General features: G+C 33.1%; 1 protein-coding gene across 5 annotated transcripts in view; it reads right to left on the bottom strand.

The window, feature by feature from the left end:
- CDH8 (cadherin 8) overlaps positions 1-23259 on the bottom strand; it is a 391036-nt gene that overhangs the window by 51851 nt on the left and 315926 nt on the right. For all 5 annotated transcript variants that reach the window (XM_074402120.1, XM_074402130.1, XM_003936250.3 and 2 more), the window contains 2 exons: positions 22794-22915; positions 9486-9603 (listed from right to left, as the gene is read on the bottom strand). In XM_074402120.1, coding sequence (XP_074258221.1) covers positions 9486-9603; positions 22794-22915 — 240 coding nt within the window. The remainder of the gene's footprint in view (positions 1-9485; positions 9604-22793; positions 22916-23259) is intronic.

Genomic DNA, 23259 nt, shown 5'->3' with positions numbered 1-23259 from the left:
TAGCCATGTTCTCATGTCTGCAAAAGTTTAGTAAAGCTTTCTCATTTTGAAAGATCTCTCTGATAAATTAAAATGGAATAAAATAACTAACTTTACAAAATGATTTTATTTTCTTGTCTCCAGCCTTAAATAAAATATATTCCCAAATTCTGAACTATTGGGAACATTAGTCATATGTTTTTTGAGTTATGTTATTTTATGAGAATAATTTAAATCTTTAATTTGTCAAGGAATCTGCCCAAAGATACTGAGAAAGAAAAGCTACCATGTTTTAGAAGCATATCATTTAATAATACTATCCAATATTTTGAATATGGAAGAGATTTTATACAGTAATTTCTATGGTAAAGATCACTTCCATGATTTTTAAAAGTTAAAAAAAAAGAGAGAATGTTCATAATGCACCACATAAATTACAGTAACTTCCCTTGGCATTTATCCTACATTCTTTCATTTATTCATCATGGTGTTTCCATTTCAACATTTTCAGACACTTAGAGTCTGATACAGGAAGTTAAAAGCTTTGTCCAAAGTCATTTCTCCATTAATTGGTGGACCTTGGACTTGTCTGATTTTAAAGTTTATGATGTTTCTTCTAATACCACATTTTTGAACACTCAGTATATTGGAATAGATGAGCCTTTAGCTCCCCAGCACGAACCCATTCATTTTGTAAGAGAAGAAACTGAATTTCAGAGAGAAGTAAATCACAGTGTGACCTTGATGGAACTAGCAATGACTGTCTGGCCAAGCAAAAGAATCAAATTCAGAGAAGGATAATTGTGCTCAGCATACCAGTACAGTATCACCTTGTTTTCAGACCACACTAAGATAAACAGCCTCAAAAGGCTGAGAGTAATATACTTGAGCAATAGAGGAAGGAAATTCTGGTAGGTAATCTGCTAGAATGAAAGCAAAACAATGAGTAACCCAAAAAGGTCCAAGCACAGCAGTTACTGTCATCCTCAACAAAGTGCATCAGCACATTTATTTTTGTGGTACATTAGTGAACAGATAGAATAGGCAACATAATGGAAAATGAACCCAATGTCATGGCCAGAAATCAGAATAATATCATTCTCTAGTTTCCAGGAGGCCTCAGCAAACACTGCACACTGAAAGTGAGCTAAAACCTCTATTAAATGACAGGTACCTGAAACAACCACGCATAGGAGCTGGTGAAGGCTTGAACTACATGTAATTCAACTTATATGAAGACTATAATGGTTTTTAATAAGCCTGCAAAATGGAATCATCAGCCCCAGTTCACTGGCAGTACTTTATCACAAATTACAGTGATGTCTATGGATCACTGTGCATTTGGAAAGGGCTCAATGACATTCTTTGACCCTGCTAGTATAAACACATTGAATAGTATAGTTCAGCATACCTCATCTGAGCTCAGGCATAATGAGGACACCAATATGAAACTCAGAGGCAGAATTAGCTGTCCATGATTAAGATGTACATCACCATTAGGACCAGCCAAATGCTTCCTAAAGATGGAATGGGAATGATGGAATCCATGAAGATCTTATACTTCTTTATGAATGGCCAGGTTCACAAAGTTGGGTTAAAGAGGAAATTTTGTTTATGAAAGTATAGATGTTAGAATACGTGATCATCTACTCAAAATCATAGTATTGTTCAGACTAGCCTGTAAATTTTCCCACTTTATCACAACACTTCATTGTAAATTATAGTTTCCTCTCTAAGATTTCAAATTGTTATCAGACTGAGTCCTGAAAAAAACAAAAATATACTACAGAGAAGGGAAAAAAACTTGTGTCTATTTAATTCACTCCTTTATTTCCAATTCTAATTCTTAAGGGTGTGCCTGGCACACGATAGACACTAAGTAAATATGTATTGAATAAATGAATGAGGAAAAAATGATACTATCCATTATTAATAACCTCAGAAGACAGCAGGGAAAACATTCCTTGATTCATGTGTCTACCTTAGCAGTTACCACACTGTCCTACAGAGAAAAGCAAAGAGTAAAAACTGTATAGCAACTGTTAACCACTCACTTACTCTGCTCATAGATAAGGGGAACCATTACCTGAGTTATTACGAATGATTCAAAATGGGCTAGATAGAAGAGGGAGAAAATAGAGGATGTGAATTTCAGACAAGGGGAAAGAAGAGGGAATTTAAAAAGCATAACTGGCTTGGCATGTTCAAGCCAAAGCATATACAAGGGGCAGAGAAGATGGAAGAGAATAATGGAAAATAAACTTAAGAAGACAGGCGTTCAATCTCATTGCCTGGTGGGTTTTTGTTGTTGTTGTTGTTGCTGTTTGTTTGTTTTTCTTTTTAAGCATATTTGAAGTGCTATATTTAGCATACAAGACTTTCACAAGGTATGTATTTACTAAGACAGTCCTGGCTTAAAAATTTTGTCATTCTGTCTCTCTCAAATATTACATTTGTCACTATGTAAAGAACAGTATGCTCTCTGGAGCCAAAATTAAAATAATTTTTAGATGTTTTCTCTGTTTTTATTCTTTGATTAGGTTACTGCAATGATGATTATGTTCAAAGAACTACTTAAGTTAACCAAATACTTCTGTTTCTCATTCCTCCTTTTCCTGTGCTTTATTCGAAGGCAATGCCTGCAGCCATGTTCAATCACTGGCCCATGAAGTAAGGGGTAATGGAAGAGCATATCATTAATCATCTCCCAAATGCCTTATTTAGGTTCCTAGTTAATATTTTAATTTGTTGAACTGGGTGAACAAATGAGATTCAAGAGGCTTATAATATTGTAATAAAGAGGAAGAGGAAAAGGAAACTAATACTTGTAATCACCGATTTGTCAGTGAATTTTGTACAATACCATTTAATTTTTACTTAAGTAAAATACTTTAAATTAAAGTTAAAATTAAAATATTAACTTAATATTTTATTATTCAAAACAACATTGGATAAATATTATACAGACTGTCTAAATAAAAGTTCAAGATAATTCAGTTATCTTGCAGGTTCTCATAGATCATAATCAGAAGAGCTAAGCCTAAATATTCCTAACTGTGAAGCTTGTGCTGTTACAGATTCCATAGTGTCTCTCCTTTAGTTTCCATAGTCTCACTCTAGTTCATCCCAAGAAAATTATTTTCATGTTTATATGTGCAAAGTACCTAATTTATTGTTGCAAAATCACTTTTTTGCCTTCTCTATCTACTTCCTTAATAAACTAAGGGATGTGAAGCACTTGGTAGGTGTTATTCAAGTCACATCAGCAGATGGAATGTCCCCTATGCCCAATGTTGCATCTATCAAGTGCTGAAATTAATGCAAAATGCAAACTTCTGTGCTGTAATGAGGTGAAATAATTGTCAACTATGTTTAATATCTTTTTTTAAAAAAAAAAAAGAATGTGCATAGACTGACGGATCATTTTGTTTCCACATTCAGTTTTAATATTTGGTTGTGCTTTCCAAAGGATGGTTATGTTTGTTTAATATCCGCAAAATCCCAAGACCTATTTGTATGCTTGTAAGTAGAAGATAAATCAATGAATAACATTATTATTTAATGAAACAACCAACAAAGTTGTATGGCCAAGACTGTCTAAATAAAAAATCATTTTTCTAAGTAATTCTTTAAATTCTTTATAATCTTCATTTATTGTTTTATGTAAGGATTTGGGGCAAAAGTCTCAGAAAGCAAAGTACTCAAAGGAAAGATTCAATGCATGAAGGCATCTTTAAGATAACTAAAATAACTAAGCACATACCAATTAATTTTCTTCAGAATTAGAAAGCTCTGTAAAGACTGGAAATGTTTGCTAGCAGAGTGACAGAAAAGGTTTGATGCAATTCACAATGTTGAATAGCATTGTGACAACCACACCTATAAATCTATGAAATCTGTGTTATGTATCTGAATTATATCCTAGTGGTCAGTAATCTCAGAACTAAATTGTCTCTCGTAACATACACTGAAAAATAGATGCCAATAGCAGTGCTATGTCTGACAAGAGTACTAATTTTAGGATTTTCAACATGTATAAAGAAAATTGTTCACTTCTGTAGGTACTCTTCTATTACTATTTTAAAAAGAAAATGAAAACTACAAAATAACAAGACTTTTACAAAAACAACTCAAGCACAGAAAATCTCCTTGTCTTCTGACACTAACTGTACAGTCATATGCAACTTAGAAATTGGAAGTTCAGATCTGTTACCTATTCTTCTTAGCTCACATATCACATCACCCTTAACTACAGTTTAGGTGGAAAATGAAACATAAATGCCTTTTTTATCAACAACACATGGATGGAAGCATAAACAACAAATCATAAATTACTGAATCAGAAGCCTTTTTGGATAACATATACGTAGTGCTGTGTTTCGTATCTACGATCTGTCACACCTCCTGTTTCATGCAAATCGAGCGCCAACTTTTATAATTCAACATTGAAGACAAGTCCCATGCTTCATATAGGTAACAGTATGGAAAACACTTTAAGTCAATGTTTGGTGCTGTGTGTTGTTCTGTGGAAACGTTCACTATGTCAGCAGGACAGACAGTATCATCATACTTAAAACACATTAAGATATTCACTATCATACTCATGCAAGTACACAGTTTTTGCTTGTTGCTTGGGGATGCTTGCCTGGAAAACTCAATAATAATGGGTCTGCTGTAGAGAAGGTATGGATGTTTTTATAACGACCACTTAAGGAAAGAGATATTTCTTTGAGGAAATCCTTCTGTCGGCTCCAAGCAGCCTGTTGTAATAGCAGAACTTAGGGAAAACTCAGGTGGCCAGAAAAAGAGCGATTGGCTTTGCCAGCTGGCCCTCCTTGCTATAGAGATTAGCAGGTAGGTCCTTCAAGTACAATCCAGCCTGTATAGGTATACCTGGCTTAAGGCAGAGGACAGAATGACTCTGTCTGCCTTGAAACCTACATCTTACATACAGAAAAATTATTCCTGAAAATTCAGCTAGAGAGAAGAGGGAGGACAGAGCATCAGCTCTGGCTGGCATGGGAATCAGGAATATCCACTTCCACTTTCAGACAGCAAATTTTGGGTTCGTGACAAGGGAAGTTTGAGATAGGCTGATGGTAGTCAAAAATGCAAAGGAAGCCTGTCTGTAATTTTCCAGCTATGTAAATGGTTTCCACAGAGTACGTGTATTTGCAGGGAGGGATGCAAGTTTGGAGCCAATTTAGAACAATTTTGTATGCTGGAATTGAAAGTGATCTCAACAATTGGAAGCTACCATTGTGTGAGGAAACAGGAGTTTCATTTTGGTAATGGAGATATTGAAAGGTTTAAAAAAAAATAAAGTCATCATATTCAAAACCAGATCCAGGAATCCTGCAGCTATTTTTGTGGTAGATAAATACTTTCACAGTTATTCCTCCTCCTCTTCCTCCTTTTTATTTTTCTTTCTATTTTAATACACTTTAGAATGCAATGCATTGCTGTTACTGCATAAGCAAAATTTTTGCAATGCATTCTAGTAAGGATCAGTGTTTTCCCAACTACTGATGAAGCCACGTTCAAGATTACTGCACAAGATTTATAATTCTGAAGATTTAAAGCTTCAAAGAGACCTGGCTGAGCATAAGCCAGAGGAGATATAACACAGTATGAGAAAGAATTAAGAAATTCATATAAAGGAACCTCATCACTTATTGTTCAGTGTTTTCCTATGTGCCAGGCATTGTGTCAATTGCTGTCTAAGTCGTAGCTCATACATATCCATCACAGCACAAATATGAGGCAGGTATTTTATCCTGGTGTTCCAGATGAGAAAACTGAGGCTTAAAACAATTTCCTTAAAGTAAGAGTATTCTTGCAAGGGATACTTCCAGGATACAAAAATAAATAAATAAATTGTATACCATTTGAAGTAGGTCAATCAGTTGAGACAGAAATCTGTCAGGCAATGCATAAATAATTCTTTACGCAGGTAACTACGTTATGCAACTTAGTTAACAATGAGCTAACACAAGTCATGTTTATTCCAAAGTAGTGGTTAGCATCTACATTATTCAAATTAATTATCAAAAGTATGTGTTTAAAGTGAGGTTCTTATCAATACTATTTCAGTCAATGAGGGATATTAAGAAGGAAAAATAAATTGTTATCATCAGGTACTACGGTTCTCCTGCTGGGTTTTTAAACATAACCAAGCTATAACTAAGTCCAAGCCCACTGTCTATTTTTCTTCTTACCATAGGTTCTCCTTACAGAGCAGAGATTAACGTTTTTTTCTCATTTCTCTACACACATGATTTAAGCATTTCAGTATAAACCATGAAAGCTCCCATTTCACCAGACGGTGCTCTGGCAATTTGTATCACATTTTTTACCTGCAGTATTCAGGCTGAAGAAGGGTAGTTTTCTGCAGACCTCAAATTTCCTGCAAACAAGATATTTTAGTATCTCTAAAAGGTCCCTTTTAGCCTTCTTTGTCTTGTGATATGTAATTGTTAGGTGTTTTCCATTTCCATGGTTGAAAATGGAAGCCAATAAGGAAATGTCGTCAACAAAACTCTCTGCTTATAAACTCAGCCAACTGGAAGATGAAGAAACCATTATCTGGATCGTATTCAAGGATCTTTGATTTTTTGGTGGGCACGTGTGGTATAAATGGTTCACTGTATTTTTGACCTTTACTTTTTTTACTTTTATTTATATTGAAGTTTGCTTTCCTATTCTGGCAGAAATATGATTCTCATATATTTAGGAGAATAATTTGTGAAATACTTCAACTGTGTAGGAAACAAGAGAGAGGTAATTTCTATCTCATTTTGTCTTTTATTGTGAATAAATTGATAGAAATTGCGTTATGACCAATCTTATAAGAGAGGAGAAAAATAAAAATAATTTGGAAATGAAATATATGGTGGCAAGTTCCTTAGAAAATGCCAAATAGCAAAATCATCTCCCTTAAGGATCAAATTAAATAGGAGACAAACTTGTTCATCAACTGTAGGTTTGATTATATTATCTCTCTCAACATTTTCACATATTTCTGGTAGGCTGGAACTTGTAACTCATGCTTTTCTCAGTGAGGAAGCATCAGACACTGGCCATTTTAAAATTCATCTTAAGAAGGAAAATAAAAACTATAAATATGGCTATACCATTTGATTCTATCTCTCCGTATTTCCAACATAGAATATGCCATAGTTTTAAAGTAAATCATATTTAGTATTTTGATTTTTTGGTAGTTTTTATGTTCTGTCATTATTGACAACGAATTCTCAATAGTCACACAAGATATCTATTTATCTATTATGTATCTATCTACATGTATATATATACACATATTAAGACAAGATTTTTTTTTTTCTGTTTTTACAGTACATATCTGGATGTCAAGTAAGTAGTGGTATATGAAGCAAAACTCATGAATTTCTGATCTAGGAAGAGGAACATAAGAATATGAACTTTATATATCTATTTCAAACCTGTGGTTTCATGATTTATTTTGTGAAAGGAATGTTGAACATTTGAATCCTAAATCCAAAATCATAGTGAATATAAGTCCTACTTTCCATAAGACAGTCCTGGTTTATGGTGTTTTTCAGACATAAATATAAGTAACGACCCCTCTCACTTTAAAACATGTCTCAGTAGAGACAATAAATTACATGGTCACTCTTTGTATAATACATAAACACAATCTAAAATAAATAATCATGATGTATGGAGTGCTCTTTCTGTGTCAAGTCATTTTTCAATAGTAACTGACATCTTTTTTTTAAAAAAAATACAAAACAAAATAATATGAAAAACCTGTAAGATAGATCATAATTTTAACTTCTATGTTCCTGTTTCTAAATGAAACAGATAATTAATATGACATTAAATATTCTGTTACAGGTTTTATTATAAAATGTGGAATGAAGCAGAATAAAATATTCTAAGTATTTTAACTTTCATTTTCTACTAATTTCAAAAATTTGAGAAAACACATAAAATACATTCATTGTAGAATTAAATCGCGTCTTTAAAAATATTAGGGCATAATAAATATGGGTCAAAACTAGACTTTCCCTGGTACCCAGTAGTATATTCCCATTCACCCAATACATTATGTGATGCCTTCCAGGGTCACACTTACAACAAGGTATGTTGAAATTACAAAAGCTACAGGAAACACTAAGGATCTCTGAATATTTGGAATAGGAAATAACTTCTTCATGGAGAATTTTAATAGTTGGGCATTTTATATGCAAAAATAATGACTGCTAGATTTCCATTAAAAAATATTGAGGATGTTAATAAGGAAACAAAGACAATGTACTTGGATGACAGTTTCTAATCAGGATGACTAAAAAATGAATAGTCTGAATAGTCCATTATTGAGGAGAAAGAAAAGGTTTTGTCTCCTTAGTGTTTATAATAGTGGAAGTCAGCTGAATAGGTAATATCCATATAATGACCGTCATTTCCTTTTAGTGATTCATCCACATTTATCAAAGCATCCCCAAAGAATATATAACATTTTATTAAAAGGCAAGACCGTAATACATTTAGCATGAGCCATAAAACTGTTATTTTATTTCATAAAAGAAAGTTTGTCAATATTCACTACCTCTTTTAAACAGATTATCACATATCATACAAACAGATACCATGAATCAAATTTTACTCTTCTGAGTATAGCTTGTATGCAAACCATTGAAAGACCTAAACAGACACCTATAGTAAAGGCCAGAAAAAAGGCCGAGATACTACTTATATTTTGCTAATCATCTTAAAACAGCTGCAGCTAAGACTTAAATATATTTGAATCAAAAAAAATCAAGTTAAAAACTTTTTAAATAGATAGCAGTTTAGGAAACAAAAATGTCCAAATGAGATAGACTTTTAACAATAATCTATGGCTTGCATATGTAATAAACAATATAGTTAAAGAAAACAGCAATCCAAGGTTGGTCCTTAGAAAATCTAATGAAATGAATTGAACATGCTCAGTGAGTGAAAAACTTAATGAATCAGTTCATATTAGCTCCAAAATAATACTGATAAGAAATGTCCTTCAAAAAGGATTTTCTGATCTAATTGTTATTGTTGAATTTGGTACAGGCTTAAAACAAATACCTTTAATGTGTACCCACCAACCAGGCAAAATTAGAAAACCTTTCCCTAAAGACTTGGTAAACATTCAATTAAAACTTAACAACTGCAAAGTGTAAGCCAATTCCTTCTCTCAGGCTATCTCAGTATCTCAAAATACCTGTATGCTTTCAAGGGGTTACATTTTACTTTTCATTTTTTTAAAGTAAGGTGATTGAGGTATTTTCTGGAATAAAATTAACAGTTTTCTTATCTATTATTTAAATATTGAAAATAGGAAGTAATTATCATGCCATTATACTGATAAGCTGAATTTCAAGTGCTCCTGAGTAAACAAAAATTATTATAATGATATTTTCAGTTATGTTATAAAATTGCAACCTGTTTTCCAATTTATATTGTACTCTGTTTCACAAAGCTAATATATTTACCTTCATTTTTCCTGATGGTGAAATTCGGATTGTTGACCATTTCTGGAAGGAGACTGTATAAGAAATAATGTCCATTTTTGGGATCATCTTTGTCCATGGCGCTAACTGTTTGAATGACCTGAAATATAAAACTTGACGTCAGCATTTCTGATAATTTCAGAGGCTCCTACCATTGATGGGAGCTTAGTGACATTCTTTTTGTGGTCTGATACCTTGGCTCAAAGACTCTTTTTCAGCTCTCTAAATTGTCAGGGATGGTTTGTGCCAAGAACAAAGGGATTCATCACTTTAAAACCTCAGCTTTGATAAGTTGATGAAAATTAAGAGCATTACCTTTGTGTCCATTTGGTGTCTGTGGCTTGAAATAGCAAAATTAAGTGTATTTGAAATATCCACTGGACAATTACAGGTTTCTTTCCAATTTGAGTATTTACGGGCATCTAGAATGAGATTTGGAATTGTTACAGTGATTGCAGTGTGGCTCTTGGGAGGATCTTTGAAGTAAATGACTTAAATCTTGAATCCTCACAACTCTTTTACACATCAGGTTATAAATGTTTGCCAAATAATGTTCCTCAGCACAAACATCACTGCAACAAATCTTTCTGATGAGTTGCTTCTGTTCCCTCCCAATAATGAATACTGTTTTTAAAAGCTAGTGGATAACACATGCAAACAATGCTTTGGAGTGTATCCTGAGATGAACAAATTATAGGGGTTAGAATTACCACGGTGCAGAGAACTGTTTGGATAGTTAGAGGTACTTGGAATTGGTGCCTACTGAAGGCGTGTGTTTCATTTGCAAAGCTACACTAACTTAATGCTAAAGTTATTTCTCGGGATGTCAGATAATTATCTTAATAATTTGTGTTTATGATTCTGTGATATTGCTACTTCAACATGACAAGTTGGACAAGACCTAATATAGTAAAAATTTGAATGTACAATACTATTGTGATAATAGATTTACCATAAAAAGTAGTTAACAAAGAAGTGCCTTCAGGGTTACGATATTTTGAGGATATAATAATGATGCCAAAATATTGTTTCTGTTTGAAGAATTATGTCCCATTGAACTTTGAAATTTTATTAAAGAAATAAGTCGATTACTGCATTTTAAGAAGGGATCATCTTTGTTTTCTAACTTACCACTCAAGTGTAAAAACCACAGTTTCAGAACTTTTAGTAGCTATGGGGCTTAACTTTGTATCAAGCACGTGTTATATGATAGGCAATGCCTTAAATTTGCTTGAGTCAAAAATACTTTCTTTTTTTCAGTTTCTAGGTATCCATTTTCAAAATGGAACATTGCTTTGTGTTTGATTTTTATTAAGGACTTTGTTGTCTACTTATAATGTCTTCTAACTAGTTACAATTGAACTTAGCTTGAGCGACAAAACAATAAAATATTGTAAACTATAACTCATGGTTAAGACAGTGAGATAGTCATCAAGAAAAGACTCTGGAGTTAAGCTTCCCAGATAAGATGAAAGCCACAGCTCTATTTGTGACTCATCGTGTGACACTGAAGGAGTTCCTTTAGTCTCTGAAACTTCATTTTCTTGTATGCCAGAAATACAAATTCAAAGAATATTTTTTTCATAGGTTTGTTTTGATTATGGATTTAAATTCATATAAATCTTTGGACAGTATCTGGTATCTAGTAAATTTTCAATAAAATGCTAGTCATCATCATTATTATTATTGTATTTACTAGGGTCAATGCTATTTATTGATGACATGGCACTTTGATAAATACTTATATACTTATAACAACTGTCACTTAATGACCCAACATGATCAGATTAAAGGAGAATGCAATTACACTTACTGTACCTCAACACATAGCACATTTGGCTTGACATTTAAGCGTAGAGAGAGGACCTAGAGTACTAGTTTCATAAAAATCAACATGAATTAAAGTTCAAGGGTACTAGATTTGAAACACGAATAACTCCTTTGGACTGCCTGCATGTAAAAATATTTAACAGAAAAGTATGAGTTGACCACTTCATCTCAGAACAGCTGTGCTGGATTTTCATGTTAAAAAGTCAAGGGAATGACTCTCTTTGACAGAGCCTTCTTTCAGGCAATTATAAAGAAGAGAGTGAGAAACATTGCTTGTGAGCAAATGTAGCAGCTTCTTCTCTGTGTGCTTAGTCTTGTCTCTAAAGGACTTCTTGCCCCAGGTGCAACCATGAAGATGTAACTTCTGAAGTGTGTTAGTGCATGTGAAGAATAAGAGCAAATGAAGAGAAGATGTCTTGGTTTTCTGGAGCAGATATCAGTCATAGTTAAATGCATTCCTACAGTACCCTTAGCGGATAAAGCTCCCATAACTGATATCATTCATACTATTTCAAGTAATCTATGCAAAAATGACTCATACTTGCTGTTGCATCTACAGGAGAGTCATTTGATTAGATAAGCCACCATGACCAAAACAAAAGATGCAATAATATAGCTTACCTGTGGCAAAGAAACCATAACTACCCGCCATATAACATTTCAGAAGTTTGGTCTAAACATCACACCAGAAGTTAGTATACTTTTCCACCATTTATTTTAGCCCAGAACTCATTAGATAAGCAATTTATTGAGCCACCCTCTAGAACTACTGACTGAAAAAATTCCGGATTAGAACTCAGCAATCTGTATTTCAAATAGCGTTCTGGGTGGTTCGGGTGTACCCACAAGTCTGAGAACCACTTTTCTGAGCCATGGAAAAGCATCATATTCACAGTTTTCTCCTCATCATTAATTCAGAGAGTTTATATTGTCAAGCTCAATGCATTATATGTCGGTGGCTGAAATAGTGAGTTATTACATTTTCTTCTAAATATCCCATAAACTGGCCATGATTAAGATTTTTGGTTAGAAACCACATTTGACATTTTACTTTAATGTAGATAACCCCTGCTTTGGCATTTTATCTAAAAGTAGATGCCAAGTAGGTCACTTGAAGGACTTTACACAATTAAAATGCATTAAGATACCATACTAATGAGGCTAAAATTTTCATTGATGAAATAACTTCTGAATACACTTAGCTTTAAACAGTAAAAGAAAAAGAACAAATTTTCTCAAAGAAGTGCACCTCCACAGAGGCAGACTGTATTGACATACTGAGTACATGGCAACTGGAGACCACATAGGCTGCACTGTAAGCTGCGGTCCGTGACCACAGTTGATTTTTCAAATAATTAAGCAATCATTTCATGAGAATAATATAAAAATTTCTGGAGCCATCATAATTTTTTAGAAATATGCATCTAAAGTTAAGCTTAAAAATCGTCCCTTCTACCAATAAAGTTAGTATACAACAAAAAAATACAATGTTGCATAATTTGTTGTTTAAATACTTTCAATTTCAAGGAACGCTACAAGCAAAATATATATAATGGAGAAAACAAAGCATATCTGGGATGTAGGGATAAGGAATCGAATTCTAGAACCATGCTTGGATTTTGATGAGAGCAGACCCTGTTATACTTCTTGAGACTACAGATTTGAAGTTAAATAAACTTTTTAAGACATGAAACTGAAAAATAATTGCGTTCTGTAGTGTAATTCTGACCCTTAAAAGAAAAACACCTTTTCATTGTTTGTCAAAAATTTTAAATCTAAATTAGATTGTTTTTCATGGAGAATATCAAATTTTATGTTAGACTATTTTAAATTAACTCAAAAATATTTTATAGTAGCAGGGTATTACTGCCATTATTAATTTTTGAAAAGTCATGCATTCAGCAAAAAAATACATTTCTAATGATTTGATCTGTTAATAAGCATAGCTGAATCATGGGAGCTATTAGAACCTCTTCCATGAGTTTCTGTAGATATTACTTATCAATATAATCTTACACATCAGGAGTAATCATATATGTGATTTCTCCCCTCACTGCCATTAGAATTACATGTGGCACATGACAACTATTTAATAACTATTGGCTAAAGGAAGTAATGGATGAACAATAAATAAGTGATGGCAGGTACATTTTTGCATCGTCATTTATCCTCACAATACCTTGAGAGGTAAGTATTAAGAAACTTATCAGCACTATGGTATATCAAATATATTATATATATGTAAATTATATCAAGTACATGTTATATATGTATACATATACACACATGCATGTGTGTATGTACACATGTGTGTTGTGTCAGTGTGTATAAAATATCTGATCTCACATAAGCCTAAACAGAAATTATTTGCATCCATTGTCCCCAATATGTCAGGCTGCTTCAAAACCTTGTAGACATTTATAATTTCTATATATGTGTTTCTATTAAATTGGAGCTGAGACCTTCAATATTTTGGAGTATGTGTAAGCATGACCCATCCATCCTTGCTTACTTTGCTTTAGCAGTCTGGCCATTCTTGATTGATTTTGATCAGTAAAATACACACCAAAGTGAACATTTAGAAGGAAAAGTTCTATGTTTGGACAAGGTGAGAAAAAACTATTCTGTTGTAGCTTTTGGAATGGTTTACAAGACTTCTCAAACATATGTCTTCTCTAGGAAATTCAGCAATAACAAACAGTGTGGCATATTCAATTGAACTGCACTGTGACTTTCTCAGATAAAACTTAGTTTCTCTTTCCTTGAAATCCTTCTATAATGACATGAACTGCAAGGTGATAAAAAGGGAGTGAAGTGAAGGAAGTAAAGGAAGGGAAGTTATGGTTGATGAAGAAGAAATAGCATAATGTTTGACATTCTATTAATTCTAGTATTATTGTCACTTTATTTCTGATGATCATATTAACTTTACTGAAATATTGACATCTATCTCTTAGAGTAGTTTTCAGCTTAGGAAAGAAAGTGATGATACATGAATGATCTTTATTTGGCTGTCATTCCTGAACTTGAAAATGAAATAGTATAAAATTATTTATGTATGCACATTTATGAGGGGAAAGGTCATAGTTTTTATCAAATTATCAATGATGCCCACAGCTAAATGAAATAAAAGAAAATACATTAAAAGCATTAAATAAAGGTGCTTAAAAATAGAAATTAGGCCTGCAAGACAAATCAAGTTATATAATAATGATCAGTTGAGAAGGGGGAAATATAAGTATTTAAGAAATTTTATCAAAATCTACACAATAACCCAATTATTTCAAAACTGTATAATATAGTACAGATACATTCACAGTTCATATCTAATCAAATTGTTATCTAGATATTTTTGATAATTTGCATGGCATTCCAGTCACTAACAAGATTTTTATTACCTACCCCTTTAATGTTTTTTCCCAGCTCACTATATATATATATATATGTGTGTGTGTGTGTGTGTGTGTGTGTGTGTGTGTGTACATATATATTTATGTATACATATAGGCATGGAACATCAAATGGTTATTCAGAGCATGTAGCTTGCAGGTATGACCTACAGGAAATATAGCAGGAAGAAGTAGATGAGGTTCTAATCTTATTGACACACTAAATGAAGTCCTCAGTTGTCTGGGTAGAATGTAGGACTCTGCCTTCATAAATGCATCGTAGAATGTCCAACATTTTTTTTAGTGTCAGGTTTTTCATCTGAAGTAAAACAATATAATTCTAGGATTCCAGAATAATGTGCCTATACAAAGTTTTGATTTTCCAGTTCTGCCTCTTGCATTCTTTTGGTGTACTCTGTATAACTCATGTATTTTGTATGGTACTGAAATTATTAATATTAAATACAAACCACTCCATCTCTTATCCTATTTTAAAAATCTATAATTCATTTTCATTAGTAGGATAAAATTCAGTTTTCCGCATAGCTTAGAAGAATCAACTCCCTTTTCAACTTTGTCTCTTCTCTACCCTTACTCTATTTTTTTGTGGGAATATCTCCTAATACCTCTTTAAGACTGTAAACAGTTCTTCCTATATTGAAAATATGTTTCATTGTTTAACCTCCCAGAGCAAGATTTTTTTCAACTGGGTCCCATCTCCCACAAATTTTATAATTTTTCTATAAAGGTAATTTGCAAGATTTTATAGTCAGCCATCCTTGGCAAATTCGAAATGCCATATTACCTTCTTTGGGATTCATATGTATTTCTAAATGCAAAGATAAACTTGTAGTAAAACAAAATAAACAAGATCATGCTTAATTTTGTCTAATTCAATGTCTCCCAGTCTTATTAGGTAATGCGCATGCACACACACACACACACACACACACACACACAGCAAACGACATCATATATTTGCATGCTACAGCACAAGTTTCTATCAAAAAGTCACTTTGAATAAGGCTATTCTCTAAAACTCCATTCAGTCTTTAAAAGATTGGAAGGCTTTCTCAGCCTCTGTGTGAAGGTGTTATGTCTACATAGCTTGATGGTTACAGCACTGTTACCATTAACTTCTCTGTCTTCCCAATATTATCTCAGCTCCTCTGGTACCAGATTATATCCAATTTATGTCACAAACACAAAGCCTACAGTTAAAATCTCTTACTACCTAGCCTCAATTTGACTTTCTTCAAAAAACATGCTCATCATCATGGCTTTTTTGAGCAAATCAAAACAAGCATATCCAGGTTTCTCACCTGGCTTCCATCCTAAATTCTTACCCAGTATTCTGTAGGTTGAAAATACAATAAAAATATATCAGTTTGTAATAGCCGAAGTCTTTAAACATTCTTTACACCATTTTCTCTGTAGATAATGAATTTCAATTAAATTGGGGTCAGAATAAAACGTGAAATTTGTAATCATGCAAGAGTCCCAGCCAATACATACAGACCTGCAAGTGAGACTTGGAAAGATTTAGATAGCATGTGTTTCTATATAATGATTCAAGTAAATTAAAAAAAAAATTAACCTACAAATTCATATGGGGAAGAGTTGATCTTTCACCCTTGATAAATAAAGTACTCGTAAATTATCACAAGAATAGTTATTCCAGTGTTAGAGAACATTGGATTTGTCTACTATATTGATGCATTTAGTAATTATCTACAGTGTGTTACTCTAAGCTCCCTCATAAACATATTACAGTAACAATTAAATCCAGCAAATATAATAGAAATAAAGTATTTTTTGCTTTTTAGACTACAAGACTTGTTGAAATAAATACTACTAAAAATTACAAATATTTATTTAGTATGTATTTTATATCTATATATCAATATCTATCTAGTTATTCTGAAGATCTGAGGATTTAAACTAACAGAGATTATGGCTCAGGTTCACAGAACTAATCAATAGGTAATGCATGATTCACATTTAGATTGTTCAAGCCTCAAGCCCTTCAATTATGTATTTTCTTTTCACTTTGCTTTTCTTATCTGTCAAACTTGTGCTCTAAAAGTCATTCTTTTGTTAATGACTCTCTTGAAATTTGTTTTGCTATATGTGGTTTCTTCAAATGCTGTTTTATGCATTCCATTAATTTACCATCTCCTTACTCCACCCAAAATAAAGTGAAAATAGTATTTTATGCATTTTGTGGAGGCCATCAATTTCATCTGCTTTAAAATCAATGCTGTCTCCCTCTTGTGTATGCAGATAGATTATGAAAGATGCCTGCTGGCAGGAAAGCTAAAATTAAATCTCCTATATTTATTGTTTCATGAGTGTTATAAAGTGCCGTAATTTCATTTTATTGTTTCACATTTATTAGAAAAGACTCACAGAAACTAGACAAAATAAATAAAGTACCAAACCCATTCATTGCTAGTGTTTATCAAGGGATAATTATCTTTAGTTCTCTTATTAAGCTTTATTTCTTTTCATTTAAGTTTTCATGGAATGCTTTTGAGTAAGAATGTCATTGGTCACAGGGGTTTATTGTTTTCTTTTGGAAAAAAGTGCTCACTCTTGATCAGACTTATTCTCTTTTTTTTTTTTTTTTTTTAAGGTGTGTCACAGAGACAATGGGATTTCAAAGTCTGCTTCCTTGGAGAGCATTGTAACATCCTAGAAATTTCAGGGACTTTGGCACCTTTAAGAGCAAATATTAAAATTCATTTTTGCCACTTCTTATAGTAAGTCTTAGGTAAGACTCATAGTTTCTTTCAGTCTTGGCTTCTGTATCTATAACATGTAGTTGTTAACATCAAGCTCCCAGAGCAGAAACGCTGATTATATATTAGAAGTGTGTGTACATTTTTCCCTTATGTAAGAATCAGTTTTCTCAATTACTTCCATCTCCACAGCCACCGCCTTAGAGCCGGCTATCATTATCTCTTGCAATTACAGCTTTCTAAATGTGCTTCCTGGTTAAACATGTGTGAGTGTGTGCCCACACATGTGCTTGCATGTGTATATTTTATTCAAACATAAAACTCTTTATGTTCAATATCATTTTTGCTTATTAGATGCTAGTCACAGATATCTTTCACTCTTCTAACAAACTGAGGTCACTGCCCCTTCAGGGTTTTTGCACATGCCTATTCTGTCGGCTAGCAGACTGCCTTCATACCCAGCACTTTCTTATTTTTCCAGTTTCACCATAAACAATATCCATTTTAAAAATAATTTTATTTGGCAGTAATACATAAAATTGATCCCTGAGTTTTCTTTCTGCTTCTCTGTCTGGTTGTTTGAACATTTATTTCAAACCAGTTTTCAAAACTCTACATTATATTTATTCATTCTACTCCTTTCATAAAATCTCTTCTTCACTAAATTCCTAGGAAAAAATACTTTTATGCCCTTTCGCATTGTTTCTTCACATTATATTACAACAATTAGTATCTTGTAGATGGGTAAAAAATATTGTCCAATAAATAAATGAGGAAATTTTTCATCTGAAGAAGTTAGCATATATACTGTGTCTTTGTGAGTAAAATAAGTGTTTGTATGATAATATCTAGGAAATTACTTTTTCAATTATCATTGCTGAATGAAATGACTTAGAACCATGATTCTAAGATTTTGTGAATATCTGTTATGTGTCAAGCATTGGCTAAATACATATCTTCGAGAAGTATGGGTGACTATCTTTTTATTTGATCTTTGATATCCCCATAATAAACATACTTTATATTTCTATGGTGTTGATCAGAAGCAGAAAGATGTGATAAAAGAAGATAAACCGAAGTATTTTTTTAACCCACATATAATTCCTTGACACCAACCAGTGAATCTCAACTCGTATGATAATGATGAAGCTCAAATTATACTCCACTAGATTTCTTTATGGTAACAGAATTTCTTTCCTGAAGAATAACTGAAGCTTCCCATCACCTCTAAAACAATGAATATTCTCTGAGACTGAACAAAGCACCTTGCCTCAGAAGAAAATATTCAATTCAGTCTCTGCACTGACAGATCATCCAGAGAAAGTTACCCTAATTCTGTATATGGTAACCAAGAGGTTAATATCTGAAATAAAATCCAAGAAAGAATCTAGTAAAGAGATAAAAGTTAGAACACAGTTTTGAAAGGTCCTCTGGTTAACACTGGTCACGGAAGTTCTGTATTTTTCCCTCATGCTTGGTTCTGAGTGTGGGGTTGTTGCTTGGTTCTGAGTGTGGGGTTGTCAAATATACTCAAGGAAGATATTGGTTTCACCACATTTATTACCTGTTCCACCACTTGTCCAGCCAGATTACCATTCTCTTCAGAAAGAATCTGGTTTATCCCTGCTGTCTCCTTTTCAGAACTTGATAGATGTTTTCTGTCTCTGGTGAAACTTGTCCTATATTAAGGTCTTTTCATTGAGATAGCTCTGTTTCCCCTTCTCCCATTCAGCATCCTACCTGTCCAGAAGATTTGAAATGTTTTCTTGCAATTCTATCATTTATAAATTTAATTAAATGTTTGCCAGAGAGAAAATTCTATGAAGGTAAAAGACTGATTTATGGGGTGTGGTAGACTACTGCATTTTCAGTACCTAGCCCAGTCCTGGAACATAGTTGGTGCTCAGTGAGTATTTACTGACTAAAAGAAACCCACCACCCTATCAGATACACAAACTGTCAGACATATATATGACTTTCTGATTTTGGAATCTTCAACATACATTCCCATTTTTTGCCTTGGAAATTAGAGAGGGGTTAGTGGAGAGTATCCTGTTTAATCTTCCTGTTAAACTGAGAGCCAAATCATCTGCAAATGACTGTATTATGTCACCACTGAATTGGCCTAAAGATGTATATCATCTTAAGTCTTTTGACTTAAATCACCTGAAACTGTCAGATTTAAATATATATATATATATGTATATATACACACACACACACATATATATATACATATATATATATACACATACATAACTAGCAATGATAACATATATTAACATTTAACTATGTAACCAAGGATTATTTTAAAGGATTCTAATCAAATGTGATTCAGGTGGGTTTTGTGTAATGGTCTGTGAACCATTACTCCCTGTTGTGGTTCTGGTTACACTTTTGAGAGAACAAATTCAAGGGAATGTCACCTTTAAGTTTAGAATCATGAGAAGGTGGAAGGAGCAGATATTATTTCCAATTCTACATTCAAAGTGAATCTATACTTGTTCTAGCACAGATATATCATAAACTGAAGATAACTGGGTAGACAAGAGAAAGTGACCTCCCTCTTTATTTTTTTCTTTTTCGTTCTACCTTTAGATGAGTTCAATTCAGTGGAAAAAACATATATAAGGCACAATAGAACTACCTACGCTCAAGATAATACTCGTTTTCGTTTTGTGAGCCATTTAAAAACCTCTTCACATAGGTCCTGTCAGTCCAGACAGTTCCTACAGCCCAGATTTTTTAAAATGGCTTATCCATCTGTGATTATTGCTAATAATTTCCAGCTGTACCATCTCCCAGGAAGCTGATCCCCTGAGTTTAGTCTTAAACCCACACCTTCCAGCCAAACAAAACATTTGAATGTCACCTGCAGTTTTTCTGAGGCTGTGGTAAAGCAGACTGAATTGTTTAAAAATATTGAGAAAACTTTGAATTTAATGGCTAATTTGGTTTTCGACATTTATTTTTCATGAGCATGTGATAATCTGCTAAGTAATATTTTAGTTCCATAGTGAGTGAGTCATTTGTGTGGTATTATGAGAGAGGATTGAAAGTATATCTTTGTTGAACTTCTATAAGTAAACACTTATGTGAATAACAAATACAAATTTTGGTAAATGTTAAATATAAAAATTAGACTGTTGAGCATTAAAAGTGACCTAGAAGTGTGTAAGAAATAAAACCTGAATTCTAGCTAGCACTAAGGATTCAAAGAGTTCAAGAAAGTTATTTCAACAACTTCATGTACATCATCAACAGTCAGCTATGTGTCCAAGAACGTGGCTAAGTCATTAAAGATCTGATCCTTCCATGTTAACTAATGAACTTGATAAATATGCCTAAACAGATCATTAGAAGATAAGATGGTATAGCACACATACCCACAACATAAGCATTTCTTCAGAGAAAGAGTCATTCATTGTGATTGGAAAAATCATAAAACAAAGAATCAACTTTTTTATTTTGGTTTTGCATAGGAAAGATGAGAAAACAATGCATTTTTTTTCCTGAAGTTAAGAAGGACTGAAAAGTCATTAAAACTTTAAAAACAGTCAAAATCCACCAGGTAAACCTACAGATTCCTAGAGATCCAAGAGGTGTGCTTGTCAATAACACAAGTGAAGCCAATGTTGAGTTTTGAGATATCAATGCCATTGACTCTGTGAACTTATGTGATGAGTTTTGCATGAGCAATGGAGTTTCATTTAAATTATAAAGTATTTTTCATACTCTGTGTGATTGAAAAAGTCTAGCTTACCAGTCTGTGATTTGGCTACATTATCTCACAATGATCTGGTCTGCACAACATCCATATCTTTGAAACAACCTGCCGGATTTTGATCAAACTCTCTCTGTCAACTCAATCTACCAATTTAGGTAAATGATATTTGTTGATATATGTGTATATATATAAGCACATACACACTCCCTTCTCAAAGGATCACAAATGAAGATGCTCAAAGGATGTGATTGAGAGGGGGTAAATCCACATGATAAAATTAAGAAACATTGGAGCTAATGTTAGAATATTGTAAAAATAAACGTGTATCACTACTAAAGCTGAATGCTTTGATGAGAACGTGTCTAGAAGATTAAAAGTTAACCAGTTTTATTACTAGAATTTTAGCACGTGTGTGTGTGTGTTTGTGTTGTCTTATTCTGGTAGATGGAAACAATGCCAATCCTCTAGACACATAAGAGTAGTCTATGGGAAAATGCCCACTGTTTTATGAGACGGTAACAAATTGATCATTTATAATAAATAAAAGCATAGACCTAAAGTGCTAGTCCTTTCTTTAGAAGAAAAAACTCTGACTCTTGTCAGGTAAGCTGCTTAGTAAATAGTAAATTTAATTCCTAACACCCACATGAGGCACAAGAATAGTTGGATTAACAACTCCAGTGTCATACTGTCAGCTGCTGTTTATTTAAATTAAAATGTCACCATCCAGAAATAAATTAGGAAGTTGAAAAAGAATAAATTTCTTAAACATACAGTACTTTGGTACCTTGTTAAAATAAATCTGTTACATTTATGTTTTTGCAGAACTTTACATAGGCTATTTCCATTTTGACATTCAGAGCATAGCAGATATTTGTTTCTGTTTATCTTGCTTGTTTAACTCTTCCTCCCTTTATTCTCCCTCTTTTTCTCTTTCCCTCCCTCCTCTCTCATTTCCTCTCTCTCCCACTCCCATTTCCTCTCTCTCTCCCTTTTCTTCCCCCTCTCTCTGATTTTCTTTATGTTTCTTTTTTTGTTTTCATTGCCCAACTACACTATATGAGCCACGAAAGTGTTCTACTAATACACACATCTAAAATGTGTCATTCACCTCTTTATCTATATATATATATATACATTTTTTACAGATTTCAATATTCACTTCCTACAACTTTCTATATACCACTGGTTTTCTTGGGTATTACTACTATTTGTTATTCATGTATTTGCCATGAAACAAACGTCTACTCTCCATGAGATTTTATCTTGCTTCTTGTCATTTGAAAGTAAAAATTCAGCCCCCATCACTCTAAAACATCCGCTGCTATCATCTATCTCCCGAGATATTTTAAGACAGTGATTTGGCTCTGGGTTCATGGCACAGCATGTTGTTCCACTTTAGGAGCCAGTTTGGTCATAAGTAGGAAGATAAATAACATCTGAGGAAGAAAAAAAAATCCCTCTCTATTCCCATTTGGATGTGTTTCTTGCCTAGGAGTTTGCAGATCATAAATTATGCAAATGCACAATATAATGCAGGTTAATCAAATATGAGACAGTTGTATACAAACATATTCAGCATTAACAACATGGAGATATTTACTTGGCCGGGCTTTCCATTTTCACATAAAAATGCCTCATATTCGGATGCGAATTCAGGGGCGTTGTCATTGACATCCAGCACTTTAATAGCAACAGGTACTCGTGATATCTGACTGTGGTTCCCTATGGGAAGGAAAAAATAACATCAGCATTGAGGGTATTTCATTTTAACGTGCAACTCAACTTTCTCTTGAAAGCATGTGTGTCTGTTTCCAACTTCCCTTAATTAGGATGTTTTCAACATGGTGATTATAGAGTCTGACCAAATAGGAAAAATAGCTAGTGCTTGACTGCTTTTTTTAAAAAAGCATAAATTATTATTTCAAACACCACTTGCTGGAGTTTAGCTTGACAAAGACCATATCTGAATAAGTTAAAAGAGATTTACTTGATAAAGCAAGTTTTATTTCATTGATAAAATCCAATCTTTAAAAGAAAAATGTTGTATACAACAAAAATTTATTTAT

The sequence above is a fragment of the Saimiri boliviensis genome, chromosome 1 (assembly GCF_048565385.1).
Source record: "Saimiri boliviensis isolate mSaiBol1 chromosome 1, mSaiBol1.pri, whole genome shotgun sequence".
NCBI classification, from domain to species: Eukaryota; Metazoa; Chordata; class Mammalia; order Primates; family Cebidae; genus Saimiri; species Saimiri boliviensis.
The sequence above is the reverse complement of the archived record's forward strand: the minus strand, read 5'-3'. Positions and strand labels throughout refer to the sequence as shown.